The 16,916-nt window shown below is 41.9% G+C and overlaps 1 protein-coding gene across 1 annotated transcript; it reads left to right on the top strand.

Moving 5' to 3' along the window:
* The first annotated feature begins 756 nt into the window (after nt 1–756).
* LOC148012478 (cytochrome P450 71AU50-like) lies at nt 757–2,945 on the top strand. Its single transcript, XM_087669629.1, has 2 exons — nt 757–1,761; nt 2,005–2,945. Exons 1-2 carry the CDS (start codon nt 811–813, stop codon nt 2,653–2,655), a joined length of 1,602 nt encoding a protein of 533 aa, XP_087525755.1. The 5' UTR covers nt 757–810; the 3' UTR covers nt 2,656–2,945.
* Nucleotides 2,946–16,916: the final 13,971 nt, after the last annotated feature.

A 16,916-nucleotide genomic window follows, 5' to 3' on the forward strand; every position in this document is an offset into this window, starting at 1 on the left:
GCATCCATTTTGAACTTTTTCAATGTCTACATAGTAAAGAAGCCTTCATTAACCGTCATGATTTTTGTAATGCAGGCACCAATTAGGCTTTAAAGGTTTTTGAAGTCTTAAAGCTAAGGTGATGAAGATGCAGCACCTTCTTTAACTCTCAATGTGCACCCAATATTCATGAAGATATTTTTCATAGTCGAAATGAAAACCTTCAATATTCACAATTTACAGGTTTTTAAAAAGAGATTTTAAAGGTCTTTTTGTTATACTAAAAATTAGAAACTAGTCGCTTCCTGCCTAGATTCTCCAAGCATTATGAAAGACTCACCTTTTTCTTTCATAGAGAGAGAGAGAGAGAGAGAGAGGGAGGGAGGGAGAAAAAGAGCTCAACATCCCAACTTTTCAAAGACTCATAGTTTTCTTTTCATTGTTAAACCAGCCTTCAAAAAACCCCTCTTTATTTCTTGAATACCAAACCTCTCCTCCTTGTGCCACATAAGCTCAAGGGTTTTCTCCTCAGTTGGAGAGTTACCCAAGTGAACTTTTAAATAATAAAAAGTAAAGATAATGTTAGATTTTAAAATTAAAAAGTATTCTTTCTTATCAAAGCTAAGAGATCACCTAACACAAGACTCTAACAAGAAGTTGGTGCCACTTTGAAACTCTTCAATGTCCAAATGTAGGTTACGTGACATTCCTTGACACTCGAAAGGCTACCACCTTTCAACCCTCTCGCTAGCTATATAAAAAGGTAGTTGGTATAATGTTAGAAAACTGGGCGGAATGCAATAAAAACTGTGACAAGTGTTTGTGCGTGTCATGATGGATCATCACCTTAATGATGCAGCTAATTCTTCGATGGGCTGTGTCCGAAGCTATTGTTGGCCGCGGACAAGCAGCACGAGCTGGCTTATTGCGGCGTGCGGGGTGGTGTTATTTGCATGGGCGTTCAAGAGATGGAGGCAGGAGAAACGAAGGCTCCCTCCGGGGCCCTGGCCATTGCCGGTTGTGGGGAACCTGCTGCATCTGATGGGCGATCTGCCACACGTGCACCTGGCTCGCCTAGCGGAGAGGCACGGCCCGCTCATGTGCCTGCGGCTGGGGTCGAAGCCCATGGTGGTGGCCTCCAGCGCAGACATGGCCCGGGAGTTCCTGCAGACCCACGACAGGGCCTTCGCCAGCCGGCCCCCCTTCGAGTTCGTCGAGAGGGCCCAGTTCGGCCAGGGCAACGTCCTCATCCTGGCCCAGCACGGGGATCACTGGCGCCACGTCAGACGCGTCGCCACGTCAATGCTCCTCAGCGCCGGGCGCCTCCAGGAGATCCAGCCGCTGCGGCGGGAGGAGCTGCGCCGCCTCCTCCAGGGCCTGCTGCCCGCCGCACGTGCGGCCGCTGCCGTCGACCTGACACATGCCATGTCCCGGATGGTGGAGGACGTCGTGTGCCGCATGATCCTCCGCCGGCCCATGTCCGAGGTGGTGGGCGGCGGGGCCAACTTGAAGGAGCTAGCCCAGAGGTCGACAACCCTGTTCCTGGTACCCGTGGTGGGCGACTTCATCCCGTGGCTCGGATTTCTGGACCGGCGTGTGAAGAGAGCCCTGAACAAGTTGCACCATGACGTCGACGCCTTGTGGGAATCCGTGATATCGGAGCGCGAGGAGCAGCGCAGGCACCTGAAAGGCCGTGGGGATGACAACCCTCCGGTGGATATTCTCGACGCGTTTCTCTCGGATCCCTCCATCAGCCGTTCGGCTGTCAAGGGGTGTATGATGGTATGCTCACGAAAGCGCGCACAGAGAGATCATACAGAGCGAGAGAGAGAGTGTGTGTGTGTGTGTGAGAGAGAGAGAGAGAGAATGCGTGTGTTTGTCTACGTGTATGTATCTGAAAGCGAGTGTGTGTGGATGAGTGAGTGCATGAGTATTTGTTCTACGTACGTATGTGTGTTCCTGTTGTTTACTTCTTTGAATCTCACTTGCTTGTCGTTTCCTCCTTCGACTCTTGCTTGAATGTAGGATTTGATTGGAGCGGGAATCGACACCACGTCTACGACATTGGACTGGGCCATGGCAGAGCTCCTCAATAACCCCACGGTTTTGAAGAAGCTTCAGGCTGAGATAGGGAAGGTTGTGGGAAGCGGGAGGAGCGTTGAAGTGTCAGACCTGGAGAAATTGCCTTACGTGGCTGCCACTGTGAAGGAGACCCTGCGATTGCATGCACCTGCACCTCTTTTAGTTCCGCACATGGCCACAGAGGCTTGCAACGTGATGGGATACAGCCTTCCGAAGGGGACAAGGTTGATGGTGAATATATGGGCGATTGCGAGTGACCCTGGCACGTGGAAGGAGCCTAATAGGTTCTTACCGGAGAGGTTCTTGACACTCGGAGATCAAGATCCTAATCAACAGTTCTGGTGGATTCCCTTTAGCTCAGGCAGGAGGACCTGCCCTGGCGCGCCTTTTGCCCTACCCACCCTTGAGCTCACGATTGCAAATCTTGTCCATTGTTACGATTGGAGAATGCCCGATGATCAAACCAATGTGGACATGTCCGCAATAACATCAGCGGTGGTGCATCGTGCAAAACCACTCCTAGCAATCCCCACCCTACGCATCAATGCATCTTCAATAACAATATCCAATCAGATCGAAACTCCTATCACTTGATTAAGGAATGCCCACAGTATGATCCATGCTCACATCTTGCAATAACATTCGCGCTGGTGCATCAAGCACAACTCCTCGTGGAAACCTCCACCTACATATCCATACATCTTTGCTAACTATATGCAACTAGATTTTAAAATGCTACCGTACTCACAACGTTTTGATAACATATATGTATCTCGTGTATATTTGTATCTTTGTAGTATCAATTTATAGAAATGCACATTTGTCTTTGTGCATTTGGTTGCAATCCTTGAGCAATTACGTTAAAACTCTTCAGATAGCAAATAAAAAAGGAAAATTATCTCAAATTGAGGTTGCTTGTGTCCCCAATTGTCTCACAATAATCAAGTATGCTATTTAATTTTCTACTTTTGGGAGCTGCCTCACACTTGCACAACATTTCTATAAGAAGTTTGCCTTCACACCATAATTGAATGTTGTGTGCTTCCAATTTGCTCATTCCATATAAAAGTGACAAGCCCAAGACCAAAGCTCAACCAAAGGGTACAAAGTCTACCAGACTATACAACATATTAATTAGAATATAAATGTCTTATAACCTGCATGGTTAAATTGGAGTACGTGAGTAGACTAGAATGGGTGATAGACCTAGCACATGCATGAGACTTGTTAGTTTCTTTTATATTTGTGTTTTGTGCCTTTTGTGTTGCCTATGCTTCACATAAGATAAGGCTTCATAAATCACGACTAATCTTGTAGTTCTAAATTTTGTATGCCTTTTCCATCATACTTGATCCCCTTATATATGTTGTATCCATTATTTCTAACCAATTAATGATAAATTGGTCATATATGAACTTGTTTTTGTGAATCTTGAATATCCTATCAATATTAAGTCATGTTAAAAGGCTCATTCAATATATATAGTTATGTCTATTCTTGTGCTTTTGAATGCTTTATATTTTGTCTACCATTTGTGGTGTTAAAGCCACGTACAATTTTATCTCATCTTACCGTTGTCTGTTCTTGTGCTTTTGAATGTTTTATATTTTGTTTACCATTTGTGTTGTTAAAGCCACTTGCAATTTTATCTAGTCTTACCTTTGTTGTGTTTGCTTGTTGAGAGATTCTAAATTTGTAATCAATAAATATGTAGATAAGTTGCGCACTAGATACCGTGATGTGGTTGCTTTGTTTGAACTTGGGAGGGTGAGAGTTGTGCTCTCCATAACATCAATAGCATTCCTTGCACACACTTTGTTGAGAAATATGCAATCATACTCCTATGATAGCCCCTTTGAGGTTAGAAGGGTAAGAGTTATGCTCTTCCTCCATAACTTCAGTAGTGTTCCTTGCATGCACTTCGTTGAGAAATATGCAATCACAGTCCTTAATTTGCTCGAGAAGGAATTTGTTCTCTTACATGTCAGTATTCGTGGGTGTAGAAGGTGCATGACAATCAAGCCATACCACTTAGGTTATTCTATTTAGGATATGTCTACAAACCATACATTAATTAATCACGTATCATTACGACGTTTTGCTCTGATATAAACTATAATGTGCCCCTTAACGGTAGTCCAAGCATGTTTTTAGCTGTCCATCGAGAGATGAATCTAAGCGACACTGCCCAGTACTCCCATGGAATGTTACGAGGTTTGCCACCTAGGGTTTCTTGAGTCTGCCTTGCAATGGAACATTTGCGGCTGAATGCACTAGGATCGACCTGAAATTTGGGTCCTGAGTGGTCAAAGTCTCCTAACAACATTCTAACGCTAGATCTTGGATATCCTACTTTATGCAGGGATACCCAAGCCGAAGCAGACCCATGCCATACTTGGTTCAAAGAGAATGGGAAATGAGAGAGATGCGCCGCTCAACTTCTCTACCCGTAGGGCATGGTCCCATTCGGGTCCCCTAAAATGGCATGAATCGGGGTCCTAACCTAACAATTCCTAAGGGTCAGACGTCGATAAACTTGGTGAGAAGTCTGCCAGTTCTCTAAGACCACCTTGTTGTAGAAGGACGGACTCGTCGACGGTTCCACCCATCCGCTTCTCTCAATAGACATTCTTTAGTCATGTAATTAGGTCATACCACATTTATATGTGTGATGCCAGGAGGCATATTCCATGGTGGATTTCGTGAGACCACAGTGGATTTCGTGGGTTTTTATTCCACGGTGGATTCCATGAGGTTTTGCCATGGATTTCGTAAAAATATATTGATTTCGTACACAAGGTGGATTCCTTGTGTGAGAAGTTGATGGGGATGCCTACCCTTTTTGGGCGTCATGTTAATTTAACATGCACGTGGATGGTTCTACAGCGGGTGATTCTGCAAAATACATATTTAAATTAGTGGACGTTTATGAGTTTAGAGTGCACTCGTACTAAATTAAGGTTAGGATAGAGTTCCAATCTATTTATTAATTTTGTACCTAAAGACTGCTATGTATTCACTTTTGTCGGTTTAATTTTATTATTTTCTAACAATTGTGAATGCTTTAGTTGATGTGTAGAGCAGACGACGACGACATTGGAAAGCACTGGGCGATAGGTGTATTCAAATTACCTAGAAGAAATTATCATTTTTTATGGGTGCGCATCTTATTATTAAAGACGTGGCGCTAATATCTATTTAGGCGTGCTTATTTATTGAAGCACTTGATAGATATTTATTATTTTGAATATTGCGCATGGACGCACGGTTTAAATATTTCATTATTGGACATTGTATTTGGGCACAACCCGACTTTTGGACTGCCCAACTGTTTTATTCTTTATTTGGACAAAAGCAAACAGAAAAGCTAAAGCATGCTTATTGTAAAATTTGGACTAGTTTTGATATTTGAGATGAATAAAATTTTAAATACATGCCTTGTGAAGCACTCACACAAGGCGTGGGGGGAGATTGTACCCAATTAGTCTTTTTGCCTCATGTTGTGCAACTCTATCTTCTTGTTTTCTGAGCTTAAAATAGAGTTCTTTGTTCTTAGGGACCTTCCGGCACTCGCTACGTATGCATCCAACATCCGATTTGCACATTAGTGGTATTAGAGCGAAGCTGAGATTACGGGCTTCTAATCGCTTACCATCTCGTATGAAGGCGAAGCTCCTGGAACAAACATGCTCTACAGTCAGTCTTGCGACAAACCATCAATACCAGCATGTTCTTGGTGGTGAAGAACCCCCTGCTATGCTGTTGGATCGTGAGGACCACTCCTTGTCACAACGAACGAAGGGCCACCCGCGAAGTTTCTTTATCAAAACATTTTTTTTCTTAGAAAGCAGAAACTTTCATTAGTGAATTGAAGATTATAAAGCTTACTAAGCTTTATAAAAAATCTTAATCTTCTAAACTTAAGCGACTGCGGCAGCATCACGAACTCGACGGTGTCGACTGTGACCAGGACATGCCGCCGTTCCTTGAAACAACTGATTTAAGTTATTAAGATTTTTCAAAGCTTTAAGATTCTAAGCTTTTCTAAAGCTTTTAAAAAAAATTACTCTCTAAATCTTCTCCATAGTAGCAGTTCACACTGAACCAACCCCGAATCGGCTTTGTAACTTTAACAAACCCATGTTCGTACCTGCATTCTAATAGAGAGAGTTTCCTGCAAGCAAACTGATACACGCAGTATATTTTCTGCTTGGAAGAAGGATTTCATCAACTTCTGTATCCGTAAAGAAGAAAGATTGCAAAAATCCATTAAAAAATAAAAGAAGCAAGCCTTGTAAATCCAACTTTGAGCTACGCTCATCCTGCTAACAAGATGCTAACCGTTAGATGAACAATGTGGAAAATCTAGAAAAGTTAAAGCAAAAGACAAAGACCAAGGCAAAAGTGAAACGGAAGACAAAGGCGCGCCAAGAAAAATATGGAAGCACAAGAAATGCAGAAAAGTCCTAAATAAAGGAAAAAGGCGCACAAGAAAAAGCGCGAGTCAATACTTTCATAAAAGAGCGCAAGCGCATCATGGTTTAATTTAAAGAGCGCTGGTCTCTCACCCATGCAATTTGTAAAGGTAGATGGGCGGTAGGAAGGAAGCTAGGAAGATAGAAGGGCAATGGGAAAAAGGGCCCTAGGCCACGACCGGCCATGTAAAAAAGGGGATAAGGGGATGACCGCCCAAAAGGGATTTAGGGTTTTGTAAATAAAGTTGAAAAGTGAATGAGAAGCTCATTCTTATGCGTGGCCAAAAGTGGCTCTCCTCTTCTTCTTCTTCTTCTTGTTCTTGCTTGCTTGAGCTTGTGCTTGAGAGAGGGGGTGTGAGAGTGTGAGTGTGTGAGGGTGAGGGACCGGGGATGAGAAGGTGTCCATCTTCTCCTCTCTTCTTCTCTTCTCTTCTCTTCTCTATGGATTGGCATGGAGGTAAGCTCACTATACCCGTAGATATGGATGGCGTGAGAGAGGAGGTAACTCGATTGGCATGGAGGTAAGCTCACTATACCCGTAGATATGGATGGCGTGTCAGCTATGTGAGAGGTAGCCATTAGTGCTCGGCTTGGAACGCTTGAAACAATAAGTGGTCCGTGGGTCTTGGCGGTTGAGTGAAAGCTTTCACATTTTGGTTCCGTGCCGGCACCAACGGATTCAAGCCTTGAGCGCTTGCACACTTCGAATCGAGCATTGAAGTAGGGTTTTCCCTGGACCGGTGCTTGAGGTAGATAGGTAGAAAGCGAGGGAGTTTGAAGAGTTTTCGATCTCCTTAGCAAGTAGGTTTTTGTTGTTTTGGACTTGGGAAAGCATGATGGAGAAGTGTAGGTATTTTTCTTATAAAATTTTCTTGCATTTAGAAAGGATAGGAGCAAAACATTGGAGCAAATAGTAGGGTTTTCTATTGCTGTATAACAAGCTGAAAAAGGGAAAAGAAGGGCAAGAAATGAAATTTTGGGTTAAATGTTAGTAAGGGAAGCAATATTGAGATGAGTGCAGGCTTGGACAAGGTGATAAGGGGCCAAGAGTGGCAAGAAAGGCCACATTGTGCATTGCAGGATTTTAGGAGAGCAAGAGAGAGGAAAAAAGCTTCGTTGAGTGGATCCGCTTCGATCTTGCCATCCGAGAGATATTTGCCCAGCCCAGGTAATTCTACACCTTTCTCTACATGACTAGGTTGGATCTGGAGTTGCTTGACTAGGGGGAAGGCCTCCAACGCTCGGCGCGGCAAATTTCGTGAAGTTTGACAAAAAAACGCGCCGCGCTCGGCGTGTCTTAGTGACGGCAATTTTGGGCCGAGTCCCAGAATCAGCCCTCAGACCGCTCAGAAATTCGGCCCTCGGTCCTGCCAACTCAGCCCACTCGACTCGGACACCCATCGCTCGGTCCGTCCGAACTGAGCATTCGGACCAACTTTGAAATTCAGCCTTGGCCCAGTTGACTCGGCCCACCTGACTCGGCCCACCCAACTCGGCCCTCAAACAACTAGACTCGGACTGGCCGAATTTGACATTCGGATTAGTTACAATTCATTCTAATGGGAAACAAATCACATTACATGGTATACACACTTTAGATAATTTTCCATTGCGTAGTCACATACAGAAACGTGCATTAAGAAAAGATAGCAAATTCTATTTAATATGGGTGAATGAAAGTAAAGCTAAGGAAAATCAGATGCATCCTAGGCACTCAGAATTTCTTTCACAATTTAAAGATTGTTTTGCTACTAACTTACTACTTAGCTTACCACCTACACGTCTTGAAGATCATAAAATAGACTTAATTCCAGGTTCTCAACCACCATGTAAAGGACCTTATCGATATAATCAAATTGAACAGAAAGAGATTCAAACCCAAGTTGAAGAATTGTTAACCCAAGGGCTCATTAGGCCCAGTAATTCTCCTTTTGGTGCACCTGTCCTATTAGTTGAAAAGAAAAATAACATCTATAGGATGTGCATTGATTATCATGCCCTACACAATATCACTGTCAAGAATAGATATCCTATTCCTAGGGTAGACAACCTTATGGATAAATTACAAGGGGCCATAATATTTAGCAAGATAGATCTTAAATTTGGATATCATCAAGTACGACTAGATATACTTGATATTTTCAAAATCGCATTTAGAACTCAATTTGGTCATTATGAATTCCTTGTTATGCCTTTTGGTTTAACTAATGCACCAGCCATATTCAGTGGTATGATGAATCACATATTTTTGAAGCATCAACATTGTGTACACTACAAGGATATGAACCTATAGCAACATTAGCGACAATAAATAGCGATGATACCTAGAGCAAAAAAATGCGGGCCGAAACTCGAGCGCGTCGTTTTTCGTGCATCCATGAAACAGAGAGCGAGAGGTAGAGCGACCATCTTGATGAGAGGGAGGGAAAGAGAGAAAGAAAGCTTCTCACCACCACCGCCGCCACCGTTCGCGAAGAAGAGGAGTAGGTGTATGGAGGGCGAAGAGGAGCCGCTGTTGTCGCGTTAAGAGTTGAAGGTCTACCACCGGGGCTTTTAGTGTAGAAGAAGAGTTTAAGATTCAAGATTCAAAAAGGAAAAATGGATTGGGGTTTAATAAGATCCGGGATTTTGAAATGATTTAGGTACGGAAGAAGAGTTCAAGCCTTCTCACTATGTACTTAGCATATATGAACAGAAGGAATAAGACTAACTTGATTGCATCAAATGCCTCAGGATACATACTTCATTTCATAAAGGATATTTTCATATTCCCAATTCATTTATGAATCTCAAATGCAAGCTCTAATAGCATTTATTTCATGTACATAGATGGATTTCAATCCTTTGGAACAAGTATATTGTTGATAGATTCAAATGCATCCAAGATTTGGGCCAAAGATACATGAAATGAATTGAAAAAGTATAATTTTAGCTTCAGCCCTGTTTTAAAACAGAAAATTCCAGCCCATAATCAAGTTCAAAATGAGTGCATAAACTCAAGAAGAAGCACTTTTGATCATCTATGAACAATGTCCTGAAAAAAAGAGGTCATTTCCCTCCATTACAACCATAAAAAACCCATGTTTGCTCATAAAAATAGATCATAACAGTGGGTTGCCCTGTTTATGACTGGTTATTACAGCCTATAACAGTCCATAAGTCTTCAATATCCTCACCCTTTGCTTGCCCCAAAGTCATTCGGGCTTCATTGGACCAAGAATAAGATAAACAAGATGAGAGAAGTCATGCATAAGAGCAGGCTGAATACTCTTCTCTCAGATTTCCCTCTTTTATAGACTATTTTCAGCATGCATTTTCGTCAGACCAAAGAGGCAGAAAAGTGGAGCTCTCACCATGTTTACATATTCAGTAGTTGGGCCTATTAATCTTCAGTTTGCATGCTCCATTTCATGCACCATAGCTCCAGCTCTCTCAAGTTTGCCTCAGACAGTGCAGCCTGCATTTTGCGCCAAAAAATGCGGGCTGCTCCTGCTGAGTCCCTGGTCACTTTTTGACCAGTCTAGGTCACTTGCTGGTCACTTAAGTCAGTTACTTCTGGTTCCGTGTGGACCTAGTGGACTTTTGACAGTGTTTGGCATCATTCTTGGATTCTGACCATATTTTTGTACCTGAATTAATGTGATTTATCCTGCAGATTGTCAATTACTTCCAGATGTCCAAGTTGTAGGTTCCCATAGACTTATTTTTCATAAATGTACATGGTATAACTGAAAATTATATGCTAAATACAAAAGAACTTGTATAACTAAGGTGGTTATTGGATAACAATGCTTGAATTTTGTATGCAAATATCTCATATAACTTCCAGTGAAACTCTTCTGTGTTCATAAGAATCCCATGATTTATATCATGAACAGTAAACTCTTTGACATTCACCCCTCCTAACTTGCACATCCTCTGGCATGTGCCATTTCATAAGATTACAGGTCAAGGAGGGTCTTCTTCTTCATCTTCATTCCCTAAGTCTTTTTCTTCCTGCATGTCTTCAAGTAGAGGGCTTATATCTAAGTCATCAAGTTCATAAGTTGAAGATTCTCTTCGTTTGAAGAGTTTGATTCGTTTCCCAGCTATTGGAGTCTTTATCATGGTCCCATCCATTTCAGCCAAAGAGTAAGTAGCATTATGATGTACTACTTTTACAACATATGGTCCAAACCATCGCTTGGCTAACTTCCTATGAGCACTATGTTGATTGTCCAGGCTGCTATCATAAACAAGAACCCAGTCATTCTCTTGAATAGCTCTTGGACGGAGTCGATGGTGCTTGTCAAACCTCTTCTTATTCTTTAATCTTGCTGTTTTTAGCTTTTCAATGGCTATTTTAACATCTTCTGGCCTTCTTTCAAGTTGCCTTATGCGTAAAGACAGCAATTCTTCCCTATTCATGCCTTCATCCCAAGGCAAGATACTCCATGTGACAATGGATTCCTCAATAGGCATAACAGATGGCTGTCCATACATGAGTTCAGCTGGCATATATCCTGTCACTGCACTATGGGTTGTTTTATCAGCCCATAATGTGAATGGTAGCATTTTAGGCCATTCCCTCAACTTTCCTTTGCATGATTTTGCTAAAGCTTTAAGAATTGGTTGATGGCCTCTTTCACTCTTACCGTTGCCTTCAGGATTGTAGGCTGAAGTAAGAGATAGCTTAATTCCCAATTGAGCAAAGAAATGGCGAGCTTCATCGGCATCCAATTCTCCTCTATCAGCAGTTACTTTAGCAACACATCCATACATGCAAAATACTTCTTCAAGTAAAAATCTACAAACAACATGAGTGGACTTTGTTGTCAAAGCCTTTCCTTCCACTTGATTTGTGAGATCTTCTCTAGCAAGTACTAGATATCTCATGTTCCAAATTCCTGTAGGCATGGTTACTAAATCAATAACCCATCTATAGTGAATGGATAAAGGATAGGTAGGCTGAAGCCCATCTCTATGCTTTACCATAGAATACATTTGACAAACATAACAAGACTCAACAAAATGCTCAATGTCTTTTTACAATTAGCACTCTTTAGCTTTTGTGTTTGCTTTTGTCCCACTAAAGAATTAAAGCTATTGGGTGCCCAAAGAGTTGGGCAGTGCCCAAATACAATGTCCAATACAAATATTTAAATCATGTGCCCATGCGCATACAAAATAATAAATAAATGTCAAGCGCTTCAATAAATAAGCGCGTCAAAATAAATATTGGCGCCACGCCTAAGATCCGCGCCCATAAAAAATGATAATAACTTGAATACATGCTATCGCCCAGTGCTTCCCAACGCCACCGCTGCCTGCTCTACACATCAACTGAAGCATTCACAATTGTTAGAAAATAATAAATTTAAACCGACAAAAGTGAACACCTAGCAGTTTTTAGCTACAAAATAAATAAATTGATTAGAACTCAATCCTAACCTTAATTTATTACGAGTGTGCACTCTAAAGTCATAAATGGCTATTAATTTAAATATGTATTTTACAGAATCACCCGCTATGCAATCACCCACTTGCACATTAAATTAACAAGACGCTCGAAAAGGACAGGCATCCCCATCGACTTTTTGCACAAGGAATCCACCTTCTGTATGAGCTCCTGCAATAAATAAAATTTTACGGAATCCACCGCAAAACCTCATGGAATCCACCGTGGAATATGCCTCCTGGCATTAGGTCCATCACCAATGTCTGCATGTATTGAGCTTGCTATCTCAACACTTCCCCTCAAGGTCAACTACATCTCTGTGACTCCAAGTAAGATTTAAAATCTTCAAAGCTTCTTGGCACCCAATTATGCCCCCTATAGGTAACTTCTATCTCACAAATGATAATACAACTTAATGTGTTTTATCCTAGCATAGAACACTAGGTTTCCAACCAATTGTATACTACTCATATTGTCACAGTGAATGAAAATTAGACCATCTCCCTATACATCCAAGTCACTTAATAATTTTTGCAATCATATCACCTCACATGTTGCCATAGCAGCACCTCTATAGTTAGCCTCTGCACATAATAAAGCAACCTTTGATTGCTTTTTCTTGCTCCAAATAGTTGTTGCACTAGCAACAAAAAACATGAATCTATTGGTAGATCTTCTTTTGGACTTGCTACTACTAGCCCATTGCTATTAGCCCGTTCTACGTCAATGTACCCAAATACCTATATATCCTTACTTTTCAAAATGCATAATGGCTTCACATACCTTAATATGGATCTAAATGCATGGAAATGAGGCTTCCTAGCTACCTACATAAACGAACTCACAAATCCAACATCATAGCTTAAGTCTGGCCTTGTGATGGTCATATAGATCAAACTCCCTACTATCTTCCTCAACATAGTAGGGTCTTCTATCTTATTCCCAACATCATTATTCAACAATACATTTTTCTCCAATAGCACTAAAAGAGGCTTAATGCCATCATACCTTACTTGGATAATGTATCCAAGCTTTATTGTCTTTGGGACATATATATACCATTAGTACATCTAATCTCCTCAATACTGATAAAGTATCTCAACTCAACTATGTTGAGAAACACGGATCTAGAGCTAGTTAGCTATGGTGGACGCAAATCAAACACATGATACATTATCAAAATGAGAGATTGTAACTCAAGTGAATTAGGTTCCAAGATAGATTAGCTTGGACTCATAAACACAATCTTGAGTGAATCAAGTTGATAGTACCATTACATTGAAATGAGTGTCAAGTACATGCCTTTATAGCTTTTTTGTGTTGTTCCACTCTTCTCACTGTGCATATGGGATCCAGGACAGCTCCTCTTGGAGCATACATCATTTGTCTATTTCTCAACACCCCCCCCTCAAATGATGAGTCCCTACACTTGCTGGCTTTTGCCCCCCCTACATGATAACATGGCCTGAAAGACTAGCTCATAGGCAGCCTAGTCAAGTTGAAGCTTGAGACTTTACAACTTGGTAAGGGTTTTACAAATCAAATCCACTAAGGAAAAGAAAGATTCACTATGGGAAAAACATATGAAAGATACAATGAAAGTTCTTCAAAACAATCTATCAGAGTTGTTGATGGTAGTGGAAGCATATTCTTCTTCTTCTCTTTCTTCCATGTATTGGTTCTGGTGATAATCACTTTGCAATTGTTGGGCTCTCTTCTTGTGGAAACATTCACTGGCTACATGGCCAGTCTTACCACAATAGTGACATGTAATCTGATCCTTGTTATTGTTGTTGATGAATCCTCGACCTCTTCCTTTAGGTCCAGCAGCTCCTTTGGTGTACAAAAGATTTTCCCTAGATGATGAGACATTGTCTTTTGCATTCTTGGTTTTTACTTTGCCTGCTTCATCGAGTAGTGAGTGCTCAATATCTTTAAGTGTGAGGCTTGGAACATTGCTCAAAGTGGACACAAGATTTTCATATGACGACCACGACCACGACTAGTTGAAGATGAAAGAGGGTTAATGATAAAAGATTATCCTTCCTTTCAAGTGATATTATATTATATTTTTTAATTAAAATTGATAGTTGAAGATGAGTTTCATAAGAGATCTTGTGGTGATGCTGTTTTAGTTTTTGCGAAGCATTAGAATGATGACGTTTTAGTTTTTTGTATTTATCTTTTTAAGAAGAGATTGATTTTTATGGAATATCCAAAGTTATTTTTTGGATTTACATAATGAAAAATGAATGTTTTTCTAACTGATAGGCTGATTGACTTCGTTGTATACTTCTACAAAAGTTCTTGTGCCCTCATAGGTGGATATTTGGTTACACACTAAACCTACCCCAAGGTTAGTAGCTAGATCCCTTCACCAAGGGGATAGTTTGAGCGTGGTGGAGGCTAGGACAAGCCCCATGTATGAGAGGTCTCTTTGTAGGAAGAACATTATGCTAGTAGGTGCAAGTGTGCTAGGGTTCTCTAGCCATATATCCCTTAGGTTTGTTGAGGATTGGCCTAACCCCTATGAGCCTAGAATGAGCTTATTGTAAGGTCTTATTTCCTTTTCTCTCTTTCTCTCCCTCTCTCATTTCCTCTCCCTCCCTCACCCTCACCCTCTCTTTCTCTCTTTCCCGATTACGTTCAATGATTTTTCTCTCTTTTTCTCTCTCCTCTCCCTCTCTCATTTTTTCTCTCTCCTCTCCCTCTCTCATTTTCTTTTCTCTCTTTCTCTCCCTCTCTCATTTCCTCACCCTCCCTCACCCTCACCCTCTCTTTCTCTCTTTCCCTATTAGGTTTCTCTCATTTTTTTCTCTCTCTTCTCCCTCTCTCATTTCCTTTTTTCTCTTTCTCTCCCTCTCTCATTTCCTCTCCCTCCCTCACCCTCATCCTCTCTTTCTCTCTTTCCCTATTAGGTTTAATGATTTTTCTCTCTCCTCTCTCTCTCTCTCATTCATTTTTTCTCTCTCCTCTCCCTCTCTCATTTCCTTTTCTCTCTTTCTCTCCCTCTGTCATTTCCTCTCCCTCCCTCACCCTCACCCTCTCTTTCTCTCTTTCCCTATTAGGTTTAATGATTTTTCTCTCTCCTCTCCCTCTCTCATTTCCTTTTCTCTCTTCCTCTCCCTCTCTCATTTCCTCTCCCTCCCTCACCCTCACCCTCTGTTTCTCTCTTTTTCTATTAGGTTTAATGATTTTTCTCTCTCCTCTCCTTCTCTCATTTTTTCTCTCTCCTCTCCCTTTCTCATTTCTTCTCCCTCCCTCATCCTCTCTCTCTTTCCCTATTATGTTTAATGTTTTTTCTCTCTTTTTCTCTCTCCTCTCCCTCTCTCGTTTCTTTTTCTCTCTCCCCTCCCTCTCTCATTTCCTCTCTCTCTCTCTCTCTCTCTCTCTCTCTCTCTCTCTCTCTCTCTCTCTTTGTCTCTCTCTCTCTCTCTCTCTCATTTCCCTATTATGTTTAATGCCTCCCTCTCCCTCTCCCTCTCCCTCTCTCATTTCCTCTCCCTCCCTCTCTCTTTCTCGCTCCCTCCCTCTCCCTCTCCCTCCCTTTTCCTTTCCCATTTCCTCCCTCTCTCATTTCCTCTCGCTCCCTCTCCCATTTCCTCCCTCTCCCTCTCCCTCTCTTTCTCTTTCATTTCCTCTCCCTCTCTCAATACACACGAATTTATATACCAAAAATAAGTAAAAGAGAGAGAGAAAACTCCCTCTCCCTCTCTCATTTTCTCTCCCTTCCCCTCTCCCTCCCCCTCTCTTTCTCTCTCCATCTCTCTCCCTCTCCCATACCAAGTGTGAAGGTTCGACCCCCAAAGACCCACGCGGGACCGCCTCGGGACCCCGTCTAGGCCCCGGAGCAGCTCTAGACCAATCCCCCAACTTTGCCATCTCGACCCCTCAACACATCACGGGGCACCCCAACACGTCACGGAACGCGATACAAAACATAACACAGCATGAGATTTACCCAAGGGCTCATCTTGAGGGCATCACTTCATATTCATAGGTAGAAAGCATTTACAAGATCGCCGGGGCTTAGCAAGGGACTATTTCATGGTGGATGGGTGGAGCTATCAACGCGCTGCGACACGACACCAATACCGTGGGTGAGGGAGCAAAGAGGCTCTCCCTCTCTTTCTTTCTCCATCCCTCTCCCTCTCCATCTCCCATTCCTCTCCCTCCCTCTCCATCTCCCTCTCTTTCTCTCTCATTTCCTCTCCCTCTCTCAATACACACGAATTATACCTCGTTTCCTCTCCCTCCCCCTCCCTCTCCCTCTCCCTCTCTTTCTCTCTCATTTCCTCTCCCTCTCTCAATACACATATTTTATACCAAAAACAAGTAAAAGAGAGAGAGAAAACTCCCTCTCTCATTTTCTCTCCCTCCCCTTCTCCCTCTCCCTCTCTTTCTCTCTCCCTCACTCTCCCATTTCCTCCCTCTCCCTCTCCCTCTCATTTCCTCTCCCTCCCTCTCTCTCTCTTTCTCTCTCATTTCCTCTCTCTCTCTCTCTCTCTCTCTCAATATATACAAATTATACAAAAAAAAGTAAGAGAGAGAGAGAACACAAAGCAAAGCAAGAATGGACAATGCACTCACCCTAAAAACTTGAAGAAGGGTTTGGCAGCTCCTCTTCACGACGGCGATGTCAAAGAGTTTACTGTTCATGATATAAATAATGGCATTCTTATGAACACAAAAGAGTTTCACTGGAAGTTATATGAGATATTTGCATACAAAATTCAGGAATTGTTATCCAATAACCACCTTAGTTATACAAGTTCTTTTGTATTTAGCATATAATTTTTAGTTATACCATGTACATTTATAAAAAATAAGTCTATGGGAACCTACAACTTGGACATCTGGAAGTAATTGACAATCTGCAGGATAAATCACATTAATTCAGGTAAAAAAATATGGTCAGAACCCAAGAATGATGCCAAAAACTG

Source organism: Lygodium microphyllum, chromosome 27 (genome assembly GCF_053477565.2).
Source record: "Lygodium microphyllum isolate KBCC chromosome 27, Lygodium_microphyllum_v1.1.10, whole genome shotgun sequence".
NCBI classification, from domain to species: Eukaryota; Viridiplantae; Streptophyta; class Polypodiopsida; order Schizaeales; family Lygodiaceae; genus Lygodium; species Lygodium microphyllum.